Raw genomic sequence first — 25,070 nt, forward strand, 5'->3', positions numbered from 1 at the left:
CCAGCAACCCTCACGACCACGAAAGAGATAAGTGGTAGAAAATGGATGGATGGAATAAAAGCTCAGTAGTTAAAATGACGGTTGAGAGCAAGTCTGGAGTCACTTTTATCTGAGACTTCCGTCAAAACATGTCAAGACACCTCTTCTAATACCAATCACATTCCGGCTTCACTATAATAGCGCTACGCGTCACATCCAGTCTAACTAACCAAAACAATGCAAAATCGTACATTCCAAGCTTACATTAGCATCATGCTTTGTCAAGGATGTTTTGTAACGTAGTACAGTATGTGTTATTTCTACCTAATCAAATATTTATGGAAGATTAAAATAAAGTGTATATTATTTTCTGACTTGTTCTGATTGAAAAGACTCGTAAACTGAAGTACAGTACCACTCTACAGTATTTGTATTTTTTTGTAAATTTGCATTGTTGACATTTATTTTTTTTGTGGTATATTTTGATTATTCTTTTTAACAGCATGTGTATGCCTCCATTTTATTTTAGGTGTTTTTCTTGTTGTGTTTGTTTTTTTAGCTGTATTTTGTTGTCTTTGTCTTTGCCCTTTATTATGTATTTTAGCAATAGATGATATATGTCTATTACCTGACCGCTTATATGTTTGCTACCTCTCTGTGTATAATGTATATTTTCTGCTGGATCTACTCTTTATTTTATGCTGGCCTTTTTTTTTTTTGTTTTTTGTTTTTTGCTGCAGCTGTTACATATATTGTAATATTGTACATGGTAATTGGGATTTGTTATATATTGTATGTAGGGATGTCCGATAATGACTTTTTGCCGATATCCGATATTCCGATATTGTCCAACTCTTTAATTACCGATACCGATATCATCCGATACCGATATATACAGTCGTGGAATTAACACATTATTATTTATGCCTAATTTGGACAACCAGGTATGGTGAAGATAAGGTCCTTTTTAAAAATACTAATAAAATAAAATATGATAAATAAATTAAAAACATTTTCTTGAATAAAAAAGAAAGTAAAACAATATAAAAACAGTTACCTAGGAATTAGTAATCAATGAAAATGAGTAAAATTAACTGTTAAAGGTTAGTACTATTAGTGGACCAGCAGCACGCACAATCATGTGTGCTTATGGACTGTATCCCTTGCAGACTGTATTGATATATATTGATATATAATGTAGGAACCAGAATATTAATAACAGAAAGAAACAACCCTTTTGTGTGAATGAGTGTGAATGAGTGTAAATGGGGTAGGGAGTTTTTTTTTGGGTTGGTGCACTAATTGTAAGTGTATCTTGTGTTTTTTATGTTGATTTAATTGAAAAAACAAAAAAACAAAACGATACCGATAATAAAAAAAACGATACCGATAATTTCCGATATTACATTTTAAAGCATTTAACGGCAGATAATATCGGCAGGCCGATATTATCGGACATCTCTAATTGTATGTATTATATAAAAATATAATATAATATAATAATATAATTTTTCAGTATATATTATATACTGTAAATATAATATGTAAATATTACATATATGTTATATTTTATATTGCTGCTATGGTACATTTTTTGTCTACTTAATACCTGCGTTATCCTTTCCAACCTTACCCTTTCCATCCGTTGAAACTGAGCTACTGTGGGAACAATTTCCCTTGTGGATCAATAAAGTTTGTCTAAGTCTAAGTCTATTTTATTCATTATTCTGTACAGATCTTTGGTCCACTGGATATGTTTAACGTGCTATATAACTAAAGTTGGATTGGATTTGAAAATGTGTGTAAAAATAATGAGTAAATAAGTAAACCGCAATTGCTGCTGTTGCTGTCAGTCAAGTCAATGTTTGGTAAATCCTCTCGTGTGGGACGTGAGTCACGTGACCGACACTCTGGCACGGCGGCAGCATGGCAACTTTCCTGCTAGGGAAAAGTTCCTGCCTGCTTGTTCATTGTTGGAACAGAAATGTCGGGACGTGTCTCAGACACCAGCATGGTCCGTAAAATGTAACCAAGTTCAAATGGTCATTTTTTTTTTGCGTTTTCAAAGATGATAGTCACAGTAAGTCATATATCCTTGCTTGGTTAAAAAAAGAAAAAAAAGTTATTTATTAGCATCTACTTTATCATAAAATATGTGGAAATGAAAGCAATGCATGTAGTGATGAAAATAGTCATTAGAACAAAATAATTGTATTTTTTTTTAAGAGATGCACATACTTGAAGGCACACAAATGTTTTGTCAAACAAAACAAACTATTGAATGTAAATAATTCCTTACAATTTGAAAACAACAACAAACCAACAGAACCAAGGATTGAAGTTTAAGTCCTGTTGCTAAATCATTAGCAACAGTCTACCCCAGGGCAGCTGTGGCTATGAAAGTAGCTTACCACCACCAGGTGTGAATGTTTGATGGGTTCTACATGTAAAGCGACTTTGGGTACTTGGAAAGCGCTATATAAATCCCAGTTATTATTATATTATTATTATATCTGTTCATGTTCTACACCACTTATTTTCTTCAGGACCACCACAACTAAGGCAGTGTACAAACTGGACTAAAACTTTTTGATACGATACATATTCCGACACTTGAGTCATGATACGATACAGTATTTTCATATAGCGAGATATTCCGATATACAAACCCCGTTTCCATATGAGTTGGGAAATTGTGTTAGATGTAAATATAAACAGAATACAATGATTTGCAAATCATTTTCTACCCATATTCAGTTGAATATGCTACAAAGACAACATATTTGATGTTGAAACTGATAAAAAACATTTTTTTTGCAAATAATCATTAACTTTAGAATGTGATGCCAGCAACACGTGACAAAGAAGTTGGGAAAGGTGGCAATAAATACTGATAAAGTTGAGGAAAGCTAATCAAACACTTATTTGGAACATCCCACAGGTGAACAGGCAAATTGGGAATAGGTGGGTGCCATGATTGGGTATAAAAGTAGATTCCATGAAATGCTCAGTCATTCACAAACAAGGATAGGGCGAGGGTCACCACTTTGTCAACAAATGCGTGAGCAAATTGTTGAACAGTTTAAGAAAAACCTTTCTCAATCAGCTATTGCAAGGAATTAGGGATTTCACCCATCTACGGTCCGTCATATCAAAGGGTTCAGAGAATCTGGAGAAATCACTGCACGTAAGCAGCTAAGCCCGTGACCTTCGATCCTTCAGGCTGTACTGCATCAACAAGCGACATCAGTGTGTAAAGGATATCACCACATGGGCTCAGGAACACTTCAGAAACCCACTGTCAGTAACTACAGTTGGTCGCTACATCTGTAAGTGCAAGTTAAAACTCTCCTATGCAAGGCAAAAACCGTTTATCAACAACACCCAGAAACGCCGTCGGCTTCGCTGGGCCTGAGCTCATCTAAGATGGACTGATACAAAGTGGAAAAGTGTTCTGTAGTCTGACGAGTCCACATTTCAAATTGTTTTTGGAAACTGTGGACATCGTGTCCTCCGGACCAGAGAGGAAAAAAACCATCCGGATTGTTATAGGCGCAAAGTTGAAAAGCCAGCATCTGTGATGGTATGGGGATGTGTTAGTGCCCAAGACATGGGTAACTTACACATCTGCGAAGGCGCCATTAATGCTGAAAGGTACATACAGGTTTTGGAGCAACATATGTTGCCATCCAAGCAACGTTACCATGGACGCCCCTGCTTATTTCAGCAAGACAATGCCAAGCCACGCATTATGAAGCCTAAAATACCACAACGGAGACCCCCGGACTATTGAACGATTGAAGCTGTACATCAAGCAAGAATGGGAAATAATTCCACCTGAGAAGCTTAAAAAATGTGTTTCCTCAGTTCCCAAACGTTTACTGAGTGTTGTTAAAAGGAAAGGCCATGTAACACAGTGGTGAACATGCCCTTTCCCAACTACTTTGGCACTTGTTGCAGCCATGAAATTCTAAGTTAATTATTATTTGCAAAAAAAAAATAAAGTTTATGAGTTTGAACATCAAATATGTTGTCGTTGTAGTGCATTCAATTGAATATGGGTTGAAAATGATTTGAAAATCATTGTATTCCGTTTATATTTACATCTAACACAATTTCCCAACTCATATGGAAACAGGGTTTCTATTACGATAACATAGTTTAGTGATAAATGTAAAATGCAAGTTATAGACATGTACACGGGATGACCCAGTAATAATTCATCGCGCACATTGAGTCAAAAAACAATGCAATTCAAATGATCAGTTTCAAGTGCATCAAGTTTCTTGCCACTTAAATGTAAAAAAATGGGTTCCACTTCTTAACTGTCCACTTCTTCCACTGCCTTGCTCAACACTAGTAGCAGTACAGTGACACCTTACATAATGGATTTATGGAAATTGTCCTTGAGTTACCCCTAAATTGATATTAAAACATAACAAATCAATATAATATTGTAAGAAAACATTTTGTGCTTCATAGGGTATGAAAATATGTCTATGGAAGCTGACTTTAAAGAGATGGAGTCTGACCTATTAAAGGTTTGCATGTCTTCCATGCACAAGTGTGGGCTGGCATGGCTGAGCCCGGGAAAAGATCTCCCACATGATCTACTATTAATTTAACAATTCAATAATTATAACCACTCGACTCCACTTTGCTACATTTGTGGTTCCTTCTCAATGTTTCTTCTTGTTTCTCAGCTTGGGCCCTGAGGTCAAGAAGGTTAAGAACTGCTGCTTTTGAGTTTTTCCTTGCCCGGATGTGGGATTAAATCAGAGGATGTTGTTGTAAATTTGTGAAGCCCTGTGAGACACTTGGGATTAAGGGCTATATAAAGACATTTTGATTGATTGATATTAAAACATGTGCCAACTTGATAGCACAAGCAAAACTGATCTGCTGATTCCATTCCATTCCATTGCTGAGATGCAAATATAGCTATTTAGCACTCGCAATGTGATTTATCAAACCTGAAAGTGTTATGCGTGTACATTTACAACGTTTTTTGAATGTGTGCGCAAACTGGTAGAGTCATGCACAAATATTGTGGCATTTTCACAATAAACTATGACCTAATAAATTGTACATTAGATCGTTTAATAGTTTGTAGACGGATATTGTAAATTAAATGACAAAATACAAAAATATAGCGGTTTTTAGTGTGACAACTGTACTCCTGCAAAATATTTCTTAAAGGAGCAATTACGTTTCCACATTCCATGGATTTATATACATGCGCAGATGCAGCAGGTATGAATTTCGATGTAGAGCACGACTCGCATGAACACCGGTGTTGTGGTGTGGTCTCCGGGAGCGCATCTTTGGCGTGCTAAGAATAGGTTCTGTTGTGTAGATCGCTCTTCTATAATGCAGACAAGGTGGCATAGATTATAGTTGTGTGCGCCATGTTTCGCAACATAACAAAACAGCACAGAATGAAGCATAGTAACGTTAATGTGGCGGGAAATTAGTGTCTCCATGGTGACAGCTGAGAGTACGCGCAAAATTGACATTTAAATATGGCGTGTTGCACCACTTTTGTATCAATCAATTGTACACGCAGTCTTAGTAGATCACCCGCAATACACTCACAAACAATTTTTTATTTTGCAAACACTATTTAGTACTTGTTATTTGGATTTGATCTTGTTCATCATCCCATTATGATATTAGCCCAAAAACAATGTGCGCTTAAAAATGTGCATGTTTTAAGTACGACTGCAGCTATCGATTATTTTAGTAATAGAGTAATCTATGGATTTTTGTTTTTGTTTGATCGTAATCGGATAAAACACACTTTTTAGATTTAATGCGTATTTTAGGTAAAATAGTTTAAATAAGGAAAATATTTGTTGCCTGCCCTAACCATCATTCTTTTCTTTTTCTTCTAATAAATGCACATCATCGAATTTGAAATTGCACTTTTAACATGTGTGCATTAACACAAATATTGTTAAAAAAATCGACACTGTTTGCTGCCACACTGATGACGGCACACACACACACACACCACAGTTCTCAAGTGTGCTCTATTAAAGGCCTACTGAAATGCGATTTTCTTATTCAAACAGGGATAGCAGGTCCATTCTATGTGTCATACTTGATCATTTCGCGATATTGCCATATTTTTGCTGAAAGGATTTAGTAGAGAACATCGACGGTGAAGTTCGCAACTTTTGGTCGCTGATAAAAAAGCCTTGCCTGTACCGGAAGTAGCAGACGAGTAGCGTGACGTCACAGGTTGTGGAGCTCCTCACATCTGCACATTGTTTACAATCATGGCCACCAGCAGCGAGAGCGATTCGGACCGAGAAAGCGACGATTTCCCCATTAATTTGAGCGAGGATGAAAGATTTGTGGATGAGGAAAGTGAGAGTGAAGGACTAGAGGGCAGTGGGAGCGATTCAGATAGGGAAGATGCCGTGAGAGGCGGGTGGGACCTGATATTCAGCTGGGAATGACTAAAACAGTAAATAAACACAAGACATGTATATACTCTATTAGCCACAACACAACCAGGCTTATATTTAATATGCCACAAATTAATCCCGCATAACAAACACTTCCCCCCTCCTGTCAATATAACCCGCCAATACAACTCAAACACCTGCACAACACACTCAATCCCACAGCCCAAAATACCGTTCACCTCCCCAAAGTTCATACAGCACATATATTTCCCCAAAGTCCCCAAAGTTACGTACCTGACATGCACATAGCGGCACGCACGTACGGGCAAGCGATCAAATGTTTGGAAGCCGCAGCTGCATGCGAACTCACGGTACCGCGTCTTCGTATCCAACTCAAAGTCCTCCTGGTAAGAGTCTCTGTTGTCCCAGTTCTCCACAGGCCAATGGTAAAGCTTGACTGTCATCTTCCGGGAATGTAAACAATGAAACACCGGCTGTGTTATCCGGCACAACAGTCAGGGGGTGCATTCTACGGCGGGGGTGCGTTATCCGGCACAACACTTGCCGCAATACACCGCTTCCCACCTACAGCTTTCTTCTTTGCTGTCTCCATTGTTCATTGAACAAATTGCAAAAGATTCACCAACACAGATGTCCAGAACACTGTGGAATTTTGCGATGAAAACAGACGACTTAATAGCTGGCCACCATGCTGTCCCAAAATGTCCTCTACAATCCGTGACGTCACGCGCAGGCGTCATCATACCGAGACATTTTCAGCTGGATATTTCGCGCGAAATTTAAAATTGCACTTTAGTAAGCTAACCCGGCCGTATTGGCATGTGTTGCAATGTTAAGATTTCATCATTGATATATAAACTATCAGACTGCGTGGTCGGTAGTAGTGGGTTTCAGTAGGCCTTTAAAGCAGCCATGCAAAAACTTTGTCCGTGTATTTAAACTTCTGCACTGCACTCCATGCAGTCCGGATTTTATATTTTTTTATAAGTTACACTCAATGAACGATTCATGGAAGCAACAGAATATAGTAAATCAAAGCTTTTTTATAATCTAATTCATTGTTGCAGCCCTAATTTTAATACACTCAAACCTTTGGTAGATTAGGCCCCAAGTATACTATCTGGTGTATTTCCTTCCCCTGACTTCATGGGTGTGGCACTTGCTTTACCAAGTGTGAGCTTTGCCAGATCACATCCAATGCATTTAGTTTAACACTAGATACTACATACTTGGCATATTTGATTTTTTCTAATTTGAGACTTAAAAACCTTCTTAGCTAAGTCATTATGTGAGATTTTGTGTTGAATACTCATGGAAAATAATCCAACATACAAGGCTGTAGCACAGCATAAGTGAAATTACATTGCAATAATGCACTATAAACACAATATAAAAGGAAGTCAATCATTGACACTGCAATAGGCCTTTATTTCAAAATCAGTGCGTGATAGATTTGTGCTGAGCTTGCAAATGGTCTGGATTGTTGATGTGGCAAAGAACTTGGTGAAAGAGTGCAGTTGCAACATGAAGATCTGGCACTGAACTCAGACTGTTTGACAAATTGCAGTCCAGCCAAAAGTAGCACTGCTTCACTGCACGTCTGTCATTTTACTTGCACCTTTGCCTTACTAGCCTCCTGGGGTTGAACGTGCCATCCACAAACACATACCCGTAGTCATTTGAAATAACAGCTCATTATGCCACCACCGAGGGAAGTCTCCAAGAAGAAGATGCTCAGAATATTCAATGGGCTCCTACCAGGTTACCAAGTTCTGGACATTGGTATTCATTTTAATATCCAGTCTACGGCGTGGCGAAGTTGGTAGAGTGGCCGTGCCAGCAATCGGAGGGTTGCTGGTTACTGGGGTTCAATCCCCACCTTCTACCATCCTAGTCACGTCCGTTGTGTCCTTGGGCAAGACACTTCACCCCTTGCTCCTGATGGCTGCTGCTTAGCGCCTTGCATGGCAGCTCCCGCCATCAGTGTGTGAATGTGTGTGTGAATGGGTGAATGTGGAAATACTGTCAAAGCGCTTTGAGTACCTTGAAGGTAGAAAAGCGCTATGCAAGTATAACCCATTTATAATTTATTTATTTATATTATGTGACCTCTGTGGAGTGGTATTCTACTCTTAAGGTCTGATCTAAAAAGATCCCAAATAACTGCTAAAAAAAATTGCAAGTAATATTATTAGGCGTGTACAATTTATAACACAGGTGTCAAACTCAAGGTCCGGGGGCCAAATCTGGCCCGCCACATTATTTTATGTGGCCCGCAAAAGCCCGGGAATAATATGCGTTAATAAAATGCTTAATCTTTTCTTACTAAACATGTGTTGTTCTTTCACTTTTGACATGAAACATCATATACTGCATGCAATTGCATATCTTTTAAAATTCAATATTATCAAAATCAAAATATCATATTGTCATGTATTCCAAAAATATTTTTTGTTCAAATAAAGATAAATACTGTCCTTAAATATCTGCTTGACTTATGTTTTCAAAACAAATTATCAATCAAATTGTAGACTGTAAAATTGACAATAGGTTTTACGGTTAAATTCCGCCGACTGAGTTTTTTAACGTAAAATCAGCTTTGGTACTATTTTTTCCATATACAGTAAGACACTAAAACATTATATAACAAACAACAAAAAACATTAAAACAACAAGATTTTACGGTAAAAAAAACCCCACCAAAACTGGCAGCTCTGTTGCTTGAATTTTACCGCTAAAACATTGGTATTGTTTTTCCATTCCATTCCATTTATTTAATTATTTTATATGCTGTAAAAAACCCACTGCTTTTACTGTAAAATTCGGGTGACTGAGCTGCCAGTTTTTAAAGTAAAATTAAACATTTTTTTTTGCAGCTTATGTAAAAAAATATATTGTTAATGCATTATATATATACAGTATATACCGTATTTTTCGGAGTATAAGTCGCACTGGAGTATAAGTCGCACCTGCCGAAAATGCATAATAAAGAAGGAAAAAAACATATGTAAGTCGCACTGGAGCCCGGCCAAACTATGAAAAAAACTGCGACTTATAGTCCGAAAAATACGGTACATGTATATTCATATACTGTATTACTCATTGTTAAAAGCGGCCCTCTGAGGGCAACAATAACTGCGATGTGGCACTCAATGAAAACGAGTTTGACACCCCTGATTTATAACAAGTAAAGTGGTGCAGACCGCCATATTTAAATTAGGATTTTGCATATACTACTGGCTGTCAAGGTAGAAGCCAGATCATGTGTGTGGGTGTGTAATCATAGAACAGAAGTTTGTGCCATGTGACATTAGTGGCGGTCACTACAAAATAATTTTTTTTACCTTTACTCAGTGTTGGAGAGAGGAGAGCGTGGAGCTCGGTGGCAAAGGGTAATGGGTGGTAATTTTTGTTAACTGCTTTATTGGTCGCCTAAGATGCTTTAACAACATGCGATGTATAGACAAACCCATCAAATTTATGATTGTAAAATCTGATGGTTTAGTAAACCATTCACAATGTGGCATTCTGGAAATGTGCTTTACTGGCCAAGCAGGAAGCGCGTCAGACGAGTACCAAACCCATGTTTTTACTTTCAAGCGACAGGGCGTTTTTGGAGTTGCGACAGTCACCACGGAGACACTCATTTCCTGCACATCCATGGCATCGTGCTCCAACCTTTGCTTTTTTGTTGTGTTGTGGAACATACAGCACACAATTATAATCTGTACCGCCTTCTCTGGGCTATTAGAAGCTCCTCCAGTGTGATCTACAACCAGAGGTGGGCAGTAACGGGCTACATTTACTACGTTACATCTACTTGAGTAACTTTTGGGATAAATTGTACATCTAAGAGTAGTTTTAATGCAACATATTTTTACTTTTACTTGAGTATATTTATAGAGAAGAAACGCTACTTTTACTCCACTCCATTTATCTACATCCAGCTCGCTACTCGCTACTGATTTTAATCAATCTGTAAATGCATGCTTTGTTTGTTTTGGTTGGTCAGACAGACCTTCAAAGTAGGATCTATCGCATGCCTGCGTTTCACCAATCAAATACAGTCACTGGGGACGTTTGACTCCGTTTCACCAATCAAACAGAGCCAGGCGGTCACATGACCGCATACTTAAAGGGGAACATTATCACCAGACCTATGTAAGCGTCAATATATATCTTGATGTTGCAGGAAAAAGACCATATATTTTTTAACCGATTTCCGAACTCTAAATGGGTGAATTTTGGCGAATTAAACGCCTTTCTATTATTCGCTCTCGGGAAGCAATCCGCCATTTTCTCAAACACATTACAAACACCGAGTCAAATCAGCTCTGTTATTTTCCGTTTATTCGACTGTTTTCCGTACCTTGGAGACATCATGCCTCGTCGGTGTGTTGTCGGAGGGTGTAACAACACGAACAGGGACGGATCCAAGTTGCACCAGTGGCCCAAAGATGCGAAAGTGGCAAGAAATTGGACGTTTGTTCCGCACACTTTACCGACGAAAGCTATGCTGCGACAGAGATGGCAAGAATGTGTGGATATCCTGCGACACTCAAAGCAGATGCATTTCCAACTGGACTGGACAGATCAGCTTTCAGGAAAAGAGCGCGGATGAGGGTATGTCTACAGAATATATTAATTGATGAAAATTGGGCTGTCTGCACTCTCAAAGTGCATGTTGTTGCCAAAGGTATTTCATATGCTGTAAACCTAGTTCATAGTTGTTAGTTTCCTTTAATGCCAAACAAACACATACCAATCGTTGGCTAGAAGGCGATCGCCCAATTCGTCCTCGCTTTCTCCCGTGTCGCTGGCTGTCGTGTCGTTTTCGTCGGTTTCGCTTGCATACGGTTCAAACCGATATGGCTCAATAGCTTCGGTTTCTTCTTCAATTTCGTTTTCGCTACCTGCCTCCACACTACAACCATCCGTTTCAATACATGCGTAATCTGTTGAATCGCTTAAGCCGCTGAAATCCGAGTCTGAATCCGAGCTAATGTCGCTATACCTTGCTGTTCTATGCGCCATGTTTGTTTGTATTGGCATCACTGTGTGACGTCACAGGAAAATGGACGGGTGTATATAACGATGGTTAAAATCAGGCACTTTGAAGCTTTTTTTAGGGATATTGCATGATGGGTAAAATTTTGAAAAAAACTTTGAAAAATAAAATAAGCCACTGGGAACTGATTCTTAATGGTTTTAACCCTTCTGAAATTGTGATAATGTTCCCCTTTAAGCTTACATGAACTCTACATTAAATTTGAGGAAGCACATTGCGGTAAGTAACGTTAGTAGATATTTTGGCTGTCACCGTAGGCTGATGTTAGCTTCCCTGCTATGAATCACTGTCAAATGTACATCATGTGGGGACATTTATTAACGCACTGAAGCCTCATAGACAGAGACACACACACACACACGCACACACACTCACGCATGCATACAAACACCAATCAGAAGTGCATCAGGTGCAGCCCACACCTATCAGTTTATGGTTTGCGTAAAGGCTAACTTGTTATGTTCCTTTGTGATCTCTGCCTACTGAGCCTATGGTGCTGTTAAGTTATTGTGGCTCAATTTGCCTTAATTTTTTTTTATGTTAATGTATTATTATTTAATATATACTATTGTTTTAGTTGCTTAAGAGATATTCCTGGCTCTGAATTTGCTCATTGCTATATTTATGGTTTTTTTTTCATTATTTGTTGCCGTCATCATTAAACGAACAGGTTACTCATCAGTTACTCAGTACTTGAGTAGTTTTTTCACAACATACTTTTTACTTTTACTCAAGTAAATATTTGGGTGACTACTCCTTACTTTTACTTGAGTAATAAATCTCTAAAGTAACAGTACTCTTTCTTGAGTACAATTTCTGGCTACTCTACCCACCTCTGTCAACAACCAACCTACTTTTAAGCATGCCGAAGGTGCGCTCTTGGAGACGCCATCATGAACCGTGATGGAATGATCCAAACGCAAGAAAATGCAGTGTTGCAAGAAGTTTTTCCATGGTGGGTATGAAACATTCAATTTTGTGTCCGCTGCATCTAAATCAGCCCCTTTAGTCATCCAGCAGCTCAAAAACGGATTGCTGGTTAGACCACTGTTTTTCAGTTGAAAAAATCCGGAGGCACACCACCAGCAGAAATCCTTAAAAAACGAAACTCAGTTGACAGTAAAGAGTCGTTGTCGCAATTGTTGGATATGACTTTAAACCATAACCAACCATGCATCAATATAGCTCTTGTCTCAAAGTAGGTGTACTGTCACGACCTGTCACATCACGCCGTGACTTATTTTGAGTTTTTTGCTGTTTTCCTGTGTGTAGTGTTTTAGTTCTTGTCTTGCTCTCCTATTTTGGTGTCTTTTTCTCTTTTTTTGGTATTTTCCTGTAGCAGTTTCATGTCTTCCTTTGAGCGACATTTCCCGCATCTACTTTGTTTTAGCAATCAAGAATATTTCAGTTGTTTTTATCCTTCTTTGTGGGGACATTGTTGATTGTCATGTCATGTTCGGATGTACATTGTGGACACCGTCTTTGCTCCACAGTAAGTCTTTGCTGTCGTCCAGCATTCTGTTTTTGTTTACTTTGTAACCAGTTCAGTTTTAGTTTTGTTCTGCATAGCCATCCCTAAGCTTCAATGCCTTTTCTTAGGGGCACTCACCTTTTGTTTATTTTTGGTTTAAGCATTAGACACCTTTTTACCTGTACGCTGCCTTCCGCTGTTTACGACATCTACAAAGCAATTAGCTATCGGCTGCCACCTACTGATATGGAAGAGTATTACACGGTTACTCTGCCGAGCTCTATACAGCACCGACACTCAACAACAACACATAATTTGCAGGCTATAATTACTGGTTTGCAAAAAATATTTTTAACCCAATTAGGTGAAATTAAATAACCTCCCACAGCACACAAGACTGTATCCCACACACACACAGGCACAGTGGTTGAAAAACACTGGGTTAGACAATATGTCTACGACTTTATTTGTGAAAGTTCAAATACGTTGACATGCACATGGAAGAGTCTCTCTGCTGTCAACAACAGCCAGTTGTACATAACTGTGCCGGTTTGCACGTACCTTCCAAATGTGCTAATTATAGACGCCAAAACACTTTGCATGGACATGTGCGTACGGGGTGGCGGTGTGGTTGGAGGTGTATTTTGTGTTCCTCCTGGGGTTTTGCATAAGACCTAATGCCCCTAACTAGCCTTTGAGTGAGTAGTGTATATTAGACACAGGATGTATAAATATTTACTGCTCACTCATGTGATAAGAAGAGGTATGATTAAATAAACTCTGCTTCTTCCTACTCTCTTTCTGACATGTTGGATTGGGACTTGTAAACAGGAGATTTATTACAATATGTATGCATGTCCAAAATAAACCAAACCCAACTAAACTAAAGTAAACAGCATTTTACATGTACTGTAGTCCCTCTCTCTCTCTCTCTCTCTCTCTCTCTCTCTCTCCAGTGGTTGTGAAACTTTTTTTTAACCAAGTGGATAGTGTATACACTATATTGCCAAAAGTATTTGGCCACCCATCCAAATGATGAGAATCAGGTGTCCTAATCACTTGGCCCGACCACAGGTGTATAAAATCAAGAACTTAGGCATGGAGACAAATATTTGTGAAAGAATGGGCCGCTCTCAGGAGCTCAGTGATTTCCAGCGTGGAACTGTCATAGGATGCCACATGTGCAACTAATCCAGTCGTGAAATTTCCTCGCTCCTAAATATTCCTGTCGACTTTATTATAATAAAATGGAAGAGTTTGGGAACAACAGCAACTCAGCCACCAAGTGGTAGGCCACGTAAACTGACGGAGCGGGGTCAGCGGATGCTGAAGCGCATAGTGCAAAGAGGTCGCCGACTTTCTGTTGCTACAGAGCTCCAAACTTCATGTGACCTTCCAATTAGCCCACGTACAGTACGCAGAGAGCTTCATGGAATGGGTTTCCATGGCCGAGCAGCTGCATCTAAGCCATACATCACCAAGTTCAATGCAAAGCGTGGGATGCAGAGGTGTTAAGCACGTCGCAACTGGACTCTAGAGCAGTGGAGACGCCTTCTCTGGAGTGATGAATCACGCTTTTCCATCTGGCAATCTGATGGATGAGTCTGGGTTTGGAGGTTGCCAGGAGAACGGTACATTTCGGACTGCATTGTGCCAAGTGTGAAATTTGGTGGAGGAGGAATCGTGGTGTGGGGTTGTTTTTCAGGAGTTGGGCATGGCCCCTTAGTTCCAGTGAAAGGAACTTTGAATGCTCCAGGATACCAAAACATTTTGGACAATTCCATGCTCCCAACCTTGTGGGAACAGTTTGGAGCAGGCCCCTTCCGCTTCCAACATGACTGTGCACCAGTGCACAAGGCAAGGTCCATAAAGACATGGATGACAGAGTCTGTTATGGATGAACTTGACTGGCCTTCACAAAGTCCTGACCTGAACCCGGAGACTGAGAACCAGGCCTTCTCGACCAACATCAGTGTGTGACCACACCAAAGCGCTTTTGGAAGAATGGTCGAAAATTCCTATAAACACACTCCGCAACCTTGTGGACAGCCTTCCCAGAAGAGTTGAAGCTGTAATAGCTGCAAAAGGTGGACCGACATCATATTGAACCCTATGGGTTAGGAATGGGATGGCACTTCAAGTTCATATGTGAGTCAAGGCAGGTGGCCAAATACTTTTGGCAATATAGTGTATATATTTAGTATAATGCCTGTAATGTAATTAGAAATGCAATGTAATTATAGGAAGCCTCTAAATAGATTCAATATTTAAACAACTACACTAATTCACTTTAGAACTGTATGAAGAAGGCTAGAGTAAGTTTGCAGTTACAATTCAAGGAAAAAACTTATTTCCTATTATTTCAACTCAGTGTGCCATTGTGCTCAACTCTCAGAGTGCGTGTGTGAGATCAAAATATGCTTTCACACAGAACTGCAATCACAATGATTTAAGTATGCATGTAAATGTCATACCATATTGAAAAAGGAAATTTGCCAAACATGTAAAAATTCAGTACAACCAGCGATAAAGACGATTTTCGGTGGACCTCGCATCTGTGCTGTCATGTGGAGCCGCGCATGCGTAACATGCCCACACAGACTTTTTTTTGCCCGGGGCCCACTCAAAAATTAGCATTGAATTACAGTAGTAATCATACTTGCCAACCTTGGGGGGGGGGGGGGGGCGGGGCGTGGTTAAGAGGGGAGGAGTATATTTACAGCTAGAATTCATATATATATATATATATATATATATATATATATATAAGAAATACTTGACTTTCAGTGAATTCTAGCTATATATATATATATATATATATATATATATATATATAAATAAGAGAAATACTTGAATTTCAGTGTTCATTTATTTACACATATACACACACACATAACACTCAACTACTCATTGTTGAGTTAATTGTTGAATTGTCCATCCTTGTTCTATTCTCTGTCACTATTTTTCTAACCATGCTGAACACCCTCTCTGATGATGCATTCTGCTTCGTCTCCTTGTTGTGTGCGCAGTTGTGCACTGCACTCTCTAAAAGCCCTAGATGTTATTGTCACATATGCATGTACAGTAGATGGCAGTATTGTCCTGTTTAAGAGTGTCACAACATTGCTGTTTACGGCAGACAAACTGCTTTACGGTAGACGAAAACGTGACTGCTGTTGTTGTGTGTTGTTACCGCGCTGGGAGGACGTTAATGAAACTGCCTAGCAATAAACCCACATAAGAAACCAAGAACTCGCCCTCGATCATTCTACACATATAAAGTGATTGGGCAGGCACGCTGTTTATATTATGGGAAAGTGGACGTGAAAACAGGCTGTCGACACGGAGGGGGCGTGGCCTCCAGCTCCGCCTGAATTTCGGGAGATTTTCGGGAGAAAATTTGTCCCGGGAGGTTTTTGGGAGAGGCGCTGAATTTCGGGAGTCTCCTGGAAAATCCGGCAGGGTTGGCAAGTATGGTAGTAAATTTACTCTTCATCCCATATATGATATGAAACCATGTAGTAATCACAAATATGAGTATCTATTTCAAACATAAACCAACAGATACAACATAACAGGCTATATAAGGCTATATAGTCAGGCTGATGAAAAAAAAATAAAAAAATAAAATAATAATAATAATAAAAAAAAAAATATTAAAAAAAAAATATATATATATATATATATATATATATATATATATATATATATATCAGTGACGTGCGGTGAGGTTGATGGCTGGTGAGGCACTGACTTCATCACAGTCAGATTTACAAACATATGAACCCTAAAGAGTATCTTATTCACCATTTGATTGGCAGCAGTTAACGGGTTATGTTTAAAAGCTCATACCAGCATTCTTCCCTGCTTGGCACTCAGCATCAAGGGTTGGAATTGGGGGTTATTAAATCACCAAAAATTATTCCCGGGCGCGGCGCCGCTGCTGCCCACTGCTCCCCTCACCTCCCAGGGGGTGATCAAGGGGATGGGTCAAATGCAGAGGACAAATTTCATTACACCTAGTGTGTGTGTGACAATCATTGGTACTTTAACTTAACTTTAACTTTACACATACAAACTGTAGCACACAAAAAAGCACATTTAATTAAAAAAAAACGTTATTATGGTCTTACCTTTACTTATAAAATAAGTCTATGAGCTGCTGTTGTGCTGGATTAATGCACCCAAATGCCACAAATTAATCCCACATTACAAACACCTCCCCCCCCCGTCCATAACCGCCAATACAACTCAAACACCTGCACAACACACTCAATCCCACAGCCCAAAGTACCATTCACCTCCCCAAAGTTCATACAGCACAAATATTTCCCCAAAGTTACGTACGTGACATGCACATAGAGGCATGCACGTACGGGCAAGCGATCAAATGTTTGGAAGCCGCAGCTGCGTACTCACGGCACCGCGTCTGCACATCCAACTCAAAGTCCCCCTATAAAAAGAGTCCGTTGTGCCAGTTCTCCACAGGCCAATGGAAAGTCCACAAAAAAGGTAAAAAATGAGGATTCTTCCATGAAGTGGCTCCGTAGCAAAAACGCTGGGTCTGACAGGTGCTCCTAGGTGGTTTATGACGTCAATTTCCGCTTCCGCCCGGACTGATAGCACCGGATGCCTTTTATATCCCCAAATATTATTAAGCTACATTGTTAACATTAACATGATTATTTGATACGCCTGTAACAGTTTATAATAGGTAAATGGATGACATAATAAGTATATATATATTTATTTTCCTAGCTGAGCACAAGTTAACTGTGACTGGCAATATTCATTATATATATACGCCTCGATGGACCCCTATGGCCATTACATCACAAAGAGGAAAGCCCATAAAAATAGGTTACAAAAGTTATTTAATAAGAAGCCAAAAAGTGCAAAAACAATAATGTTCGTGTTGGAGGAGTTGTGAATTAGATACACCTGCAGTCTGCAGGTGTACCTAATGTTGTGGCCCAGCAGTCATTCACAACTCCTCCAACACGAACATTATTGTTTTTGCACTTTTTGGCTTCTTATGAAATAACTTTTTTAAATAGATTCAATCTTGCACGTGGAAAGTTTAAGTGTGGGCTTTAGTTGATATAACACTCCCATCAGGGGTTGCCGTGCATTCTACAGCGGGGGTGCAGGAGGCGGGGCTACTGGAGCCTCAGCCAGTGCGTCTTTTGCAGCCGTTTTATGATCGCTCAGCACAAGAAATACTTTACACACATACAGTTGTTGACAAAATACACTGTACATTATATACCTCAGCTAACTAAACTATGGAAATGTATAATATAGTTCATATAGCAATACAGTCTCACTGCACAGCAGACCAGCAGTTAGCCGAGTCCGTCCATGTTGAGGCACTGAGTGACTGGCTGCTGTTCACCGCACCGTCTCTTCTCAGTATTTGAACGGCAAATGTGAAAATTCAGCGATTTTGAATAAAAATAATCTAAAACTGGTGAAGTTAAATTGAAAATAACTTTATAGTATAATCACTGGATACGTTTAACAATTTAATATATATTTTTTTCTTTTTAAATTTTTTTTCTTTCCATGATGGCAGGTGAGGCCCCGCCTCACCTGCCTCTAGTGACTGCACGTCACTGATATATATATATTCACTTACAATTATGTCTTATGGCGAAGGTTGGCACCACTTTGTCATCATATTTGCGCTTCAGAAACTTCTCAACGACTTTTGCTCTAGACTTTTTCTGATTGTTTGCGCTTGTCATGGGTCACACATTACTGCCACAAGTAGAGGAAAAGTATTCTACAACTAGGGTTGGGCATCGAGCATCGATGGGAACCCGAACCAACATTCTGAACGTCCTAGATATTTTATTTTCATTCCTAGTTTTGATGTCCGTGCAGAAGAAATAGCTGCCAAACAATGAAGAAGTACCAAGACCACAACTAAGGCACATATATTTTTTGGTGGCCCTCTAGGGGGCGATTAGGTCGTGGCCCTATGGTTAAGAAACATTGATGTAGAATACAGCTGTCATACGTTTGTATCTTAATGTGACATTGTCTTTGAAAGTCCTACGTCGTCTCTCCATCCACCATCTATCCCTTTTCTCTCTCAGATGGCCCACCCACAGAGCCTTCTTCCCTAAAGTATTTCCTTGCCTCCATCGCCAAGTGCTTGCTTAAATGGGGGTCAGTTGGCTGACTTTAATGACTTTAAGTGCCTTCAATGGTTAGAGTGTCCGCCCTGAGATCGGTAGGTCATGAGTTCAAACCCCTGCTGAGTCATACCAAAGACTACAAAAATGGGACCCATTACCTCCCTGCTTGGCACTCAGCATCAAGGATTGGAATTGGGGGTTAAATCACCAAAATGATTCCCGGGCGCGGCCACCGCTGCTGCTCACTGCTCCCCTCACCTCCCAGGGGGTGAGGGTGATGGGTCAAATGCAGAGGATAATCTCACCACACCTAGTGTGTGTGACAATCATTGGTACTTTAACTTTTTTAACTTCTTTTGTGAATTTGCAGTATATGAAAATGGACTTAAGTTATATAGCTACTATATATATATATATCAGGGGATTTTATATAATAAAAAATCCCCTGACGAGCAGGGAAACCTGCGAAACAGGCTTGTAGGGATGATATAGCGTCATGTGTTTTTTCCTGACCTATCGTGTATTCCGCTCGACCCCGGTATTGAGCACTGTATAACGAATAAACCACAGAAACCTTGACTATATATATATATGTATATATTTACATATATATATATATATATATATATATATATATATATACATATACACACATATATATATATGTGTGTATATATATATATATGTGTGTACTGTGTATATATATGTGTATGTATATATATATATATATATATATATATATATATATATGTATATATATATATATATATATATATGTATATATATATATATATATATATATATATATATATATATATATATATATATATATATACACATATATATATACACATATATATATATATATATATATATATATACATATATACACATATATATACACATTATATATATATATATATATATATATATATATATATATATATACAGTGTTATATATAACGGCGTTACAGTCCCAACACTAACGCGTTACAAAGTAACGCGTTACTGTAACGCCGTTAGTTTCGGCGGTAACTAGTAATCTAACGCGTTATTTTTTTTTATTCAGTAATTTAGTTACCGTTACTACATGATGCGTTACTGCGTTATTTTACGTTACTTTTGATGTAGTATCGGCTAGAAACAGAAGCGCTGCGGTGTCGTTCTTCTGAATCTTCCTCTGTCACAAGCCGGAGAGAAGAAAAGAGGCGCGGTCTATGTGTGTGTCTGGGTGTGGGTGTGGGGATGGGAGGCACACACGTGATCCGCGGTTTGATATATGAAACAAAAAAAAAAAGTTGTTGGCAGGTTGAGTCCACACACAGCGTGGTCATGGCGAGCGGAGTAACGGAGAAGCTTGAACGCCCCCGCCATTGAATCGGTGTGTTTATAGGTGCAGACTCGGTTGTGCAAAACGAGGGTTTTAAACACATGCTGAACGTGCTTGAACCACGTTACGACATCCCGTCGCGCACCCACTTCAGCAATAAGATTGTGCCAGATCTTTATGAGCAGGAGAAGAAAAAAGTTGTGGATGAACTATCCCGAGCATCATCTGTTGCACTCATGACAGACGGGTGGACGTCCAGCGGAACTATAAGCGCTCACTTCATCACAGCAGACTGTGAGATGAGAAGACACGCCCCCTCTACGAGAGTCACCTTGCGCAGGTACTGACACAAGCAGTGGAGGAATGGAAGATAAAGATATCCCAGTCACACGTGATAATGCCAAAAATCAAATAATTACAGAGAATGAGGCAGGACTGGGACCACAGATAGGTGCTTTGCACATGTAGTGAATTTGGCATCACAGAAGGGAATCTCAGTCAATAGGATGGAGCGCCTCTTTGGGAGGATCAGGAAGGTTTCTTACTTCCACCCAAGCACAACAGCTGCTCATGTGCTTAAGACAAAGCAAGAAATGCTAAAGCTGCCTGCTCATACATGATGTCCCAAAGAGGTGGAACTCCACTTATGATATGTTGGAGCAGCAGGCAGCTATATACTCTGCATTGACCCACAACACCCTGAAGACAAATGTCACCCTGTCTGATGATGATGTGAGAGTGGCAGATGAGGTCCTCCAGGTGCTTAAACCCCTCAAAAGTGTTCCATCTCTACTGAGCACTGAAACTTCACCATCTGTGTCAATGATCCTGCCACTGAAAACAAAGTTCTACAACCCATGGCTCCAAGTGTGGAAGACAGCAGCATCACTCCAGATGTCAGGCTTTATTTCACTACCTATGTTTCAAGGAAGATGATGTTTCTTCTTATGTTGCACTTAAACTTGTTTTTTATTAATGGTCATTGGTCCAAGTTTAAAGAAAGGAGGAATGCCTTTTTATGTTGCACTGTTTTTCATTAATTATGTTAAAAGGAAAATAAAAATGTATGTCAAGTTGATCAACAGATTGTATTATTCTCCAGTGCAATAACAGTACTGAAATGAAGGCAAAAAGGGCATTAATGGGAGCTTTAAAAAAAAAAGAAGAAAAAAAGAAGTAACTAAATAGTTACTTTTCACAGTAACGCATTACTTTTTGGTGTAAGTAACTGAGTTAGTAACTGAGTTACTTTTGAAATAAAGTAACTAGTAACTGTAACTAGTTACTGGTTTTCAGTAACTAACCCAACACTGTATATATATATATATACATATATATATATATATATATATATATATATATATATATATATATATATATATATATATATATATATATATATGTGTATATATATATATATATATATATATATATATATATATATATATATATATATATATATATATATATACACATATACACATACATTATATATATACATATATATATATATATATATATATATATATATATATATATATATATATATATATATGTATATATATATATATATATATACATATATATATATATATATATATATATATATATATATATATATATATATATATATATGCTACCTCACTGACAAAAATCCACCAAAGTCTCTCAGGCAAACCATTAAACTCGTACCTGTTGGTAAGGTGTGCAGTAGACCTCGGGGGCCGTCAGACCACAGGTGGATGACGCATGGAACTGATCAGAACGACCCACAAGCAGGTCGCTGCTTCGGGGGTAACAAGCTCCTCGAGAGCAGTCGGTCTGGGCCTCTGATACTGCAGCCAGGGCTGGGGACAACATCACAACAAAATAAATGACTTTGATGCTTATAGTGAACAGTCCACCTATTGGAACATATTGATTATTAGGACGATTAGGTGCCACTTGCGACCAGCATCTAATTTTTGTATTGTCACATTCTAAAGACAAATAAAGATGTACCGAATTAGACATTAAACAAAAAAAAAATTAAGAAAAAAAGCAACTGCCTAAAATCTCCCAAAAATTGGGACCTGAAAACCAAAATGGCCAACATTACTGTATTGTTTTTGATGATTTCTGCATGCAATTTTCTTGCAATATATGGTACATTTTTGAGTGTGTAAAGTCCTCCAAAAGGTTTAAGTTGGTGAAATAACAATACTAAAACAGAATAGGTTAACACTTTAGTATGGGGAACACATATTCACCATTAATTAGTTGCTTATCAACATGCAAATTAGTAACATATTGGCTCTTAATTAGTCATTATTAAGTACTTATTAAGGCCTTATTATGCATGGCCTTATTATACAACCAGTAAGCCATTAACTAAGAGTCTTCCCTCAATAACCTCAGAATTATTGCTTATTAGTAACCCTAACCCCAACCCTAACCCAGTGGTTCTTAACCTGGGTTCGATCGAACCCTAGGGGTTCGGTGAGTCGGCCTCAGGGGTTCGGCGGAGGTCAAGACACACCCGACTCCTCGTGTAAATGAAAACTTCTCCCTGTCGGCGTATTATGGATACACCTAAACAATGTTCCCTCTAATTCTCCATCTGATTTGCAGGTGTGTAATTTGTTGTGGTTCATTTTGTGCAGCAGTAAAAAAAACATATAACTTTGTCTTGAATTAAAAAAAAAACTTTTATTTTTCACTAAAGAAGGGTTCGGTGAATGCACATATGAAACCGCTGGGGTTCGGTACCTCCAACAAGGTTAAGAACCACTGCCCTAACCCTTAAAAGTTCCCCTAGTGTCTAAATAACTCTAAATTAAGTCTTTGTTACTTTAATAAGCAACTAATTAATGGTGAATATGTTCCCCATACTAAAGTGGTACCCAGAATAGTTATACAAACAAATTAAACATTTCAATAATAATGACAATAATAGAATAATAACACTAATCAATAAAAATAAAGATATTATGCTAATTGGCTTTGTTTAATATACCACAATGCTAATTCAGATGTGTATGTTTAGTACAGACAAATTAGCAAGCAATACATTCATTGATCTACATTGTGTTGCTTTTAGTATCTTTAAATCAGGGGTCCCCAAACTACGGCCCGCGGGCCGGATCCGGCCCCCCCAGCATCCAAAATCCGGCCCACAGGAAGTCCCAAGTAAAAAAATATATATATATATATATATTTTTTATTTTTTATTTTATTAAATCTTTCCTTTCTAATCCATTTTCTACCGCTTGTTACTCTTGGTGTCTCCTAGCCGCTCAGGCAAATCATATTGTCTAAAAATTAATTTTCCAATCGATAACGTGACAATGTTAAACGTTGATGAACATCAATGTTAATTGATGTTAAATGACAAAACGGATTATAAAGACAATGTATATATATATATATATATATATATATATATATATATAGACATATATATATATATATATATATATATATACAGCCTGGCCCCCGGCCAAATTTTTTTAACCCAATGCGGCCCCCGAGTCAAAAAGTTTGGGGACCCCTGCATTAAATGAACAAAATGTATAGAAGTGTCATCCTTCAATTTTTCTGTAGGCGACCTTTGCTGGAAATCGTTTGGACAAAGTAAAGAGCTGATGAAGTCGTAAAGTAAGTATATAGTGTTGTTGTTGTCGTGGTGTAAAAGTAGTCGCTGTGGAAAAAAAAGTCTAGCAGGTCCCAACTAAGTCCTGTGAGGGATGGAAGTCTTTAGACATGTGCCGTCATGACAGAAAGCATGCAGGTTTGTTCTTTCTTGCACTCAGCTTGTGGGTTTGCGTGAGTGTATGTTGTATTAAGTGCTGCTGCGTTGTGTCATTTATAGATACAAATATCAGAATAAAAGTGTAAAAGAGTGAATCTTACCAGTTAGAAGTAAAAGCAGCATCGTTTTACGGTCCATTCATGTAAGATACTAAAAATAAAACATCAACATGAAATAAGTTAGCTTTTGTCAGCAAACAGATTTTAAAATACGTACGTCAAGTTTTTCACCTTGTGTCAGATGTCCAGGTGTTTTACCTGCGGTAATCCCAGCTGCACTGATACACACCGTCGACTCACCTGGACTATATGATAGTGTGTGCATGTGTGTCAGAGTCACACCCTTCAGCACCACTCCCTTCACTCCATGAATCAACACACACTCACACACGCGCACGCACACACACACACACACACACACACACACACACACACACACACACACACACACACACACACACACACACACACACACGCACACGCACACGCACACGCACACACACAAATGCAGACAGAAAGACAAGACATGAGAGACAAGCAGCAAAACAACACGTCTACATCATAGATACTAATGGCTCCATTTACAGTATTTATGTACTGTACTATTTAAATACACACAAAACTGCCACTTTGTAGCACCAGTGTAATTACTTCATGTTCAAATAATTACCCCTGAGGTCATACAAGTCACGATGTGATGAAAATGTTCTGATAAAAAGATTGTATTGTTAGTTTTAGGCGTGATAAAAATTGAATCACAAGCCCTAAATGATTACATTTGCGTCCCCTCCTCCTAGTATTGTGTTGTAATAATCAGCATATATTCAGCATAAGACAAAGACAACCACACTAAATG

The 25,070-nt window shown here is 38.6% G+C and overlaps 1 protein-coding gene across 2 annotated transcripts in view; it reads right to left on the reverse strand.

Moving 5' to 3' along the window:
• LOC133578312 (laminin subunit beta-3-like) overlaps positions 1-24,549 on the reverse strand; it is a 56,602-nt gene extending 32,053 nt beyond the window's left edge. The window contains exons 1-3 of one of the 2 annotated variants that reach the window (XM_061932644.2): positions 24,432-24,502; positions 24,317-24,365; positions 22,118-22,272 (exon numbers count right to left, since the gene is read on the reverse strand). In XM_061932644.2, the coding sequence (XP_061788628.1) occupies positions 22,118-22,272; positions 24,317-24,353 (192 nt within the window). In that variant the 5' untranslated portion in view covers positions 24,354-24,365; positions 24,432-24,502. Of the gene's footprint in view, positions 1-22,117; positions 22,273-24,316; positions 24,366-24,431 lie in introns of both variants that reach the window. The other variant, XM_061932643.2, reaches the window with a different exon arrangement.
• Positions 24,550-25,070: the final 521 nt, after the last annotated feature.

This window comes from Nerophis lumbriciformis, linkage group LG38 (assembly GCF_033978685.3).
Source record: "Nerophis lumbriciformis linkage group LG38, RoL_Nlum_v2.1, whole genome shotgun sequence".
NCBI classification, from domain to species: domain Eukaryota; kingdom Metazoa; phylum Chordata; class Actinopteri; order Syngnathiformes; family Syngnathidae; genus Nerophis; species Nerophis lumbriciformis.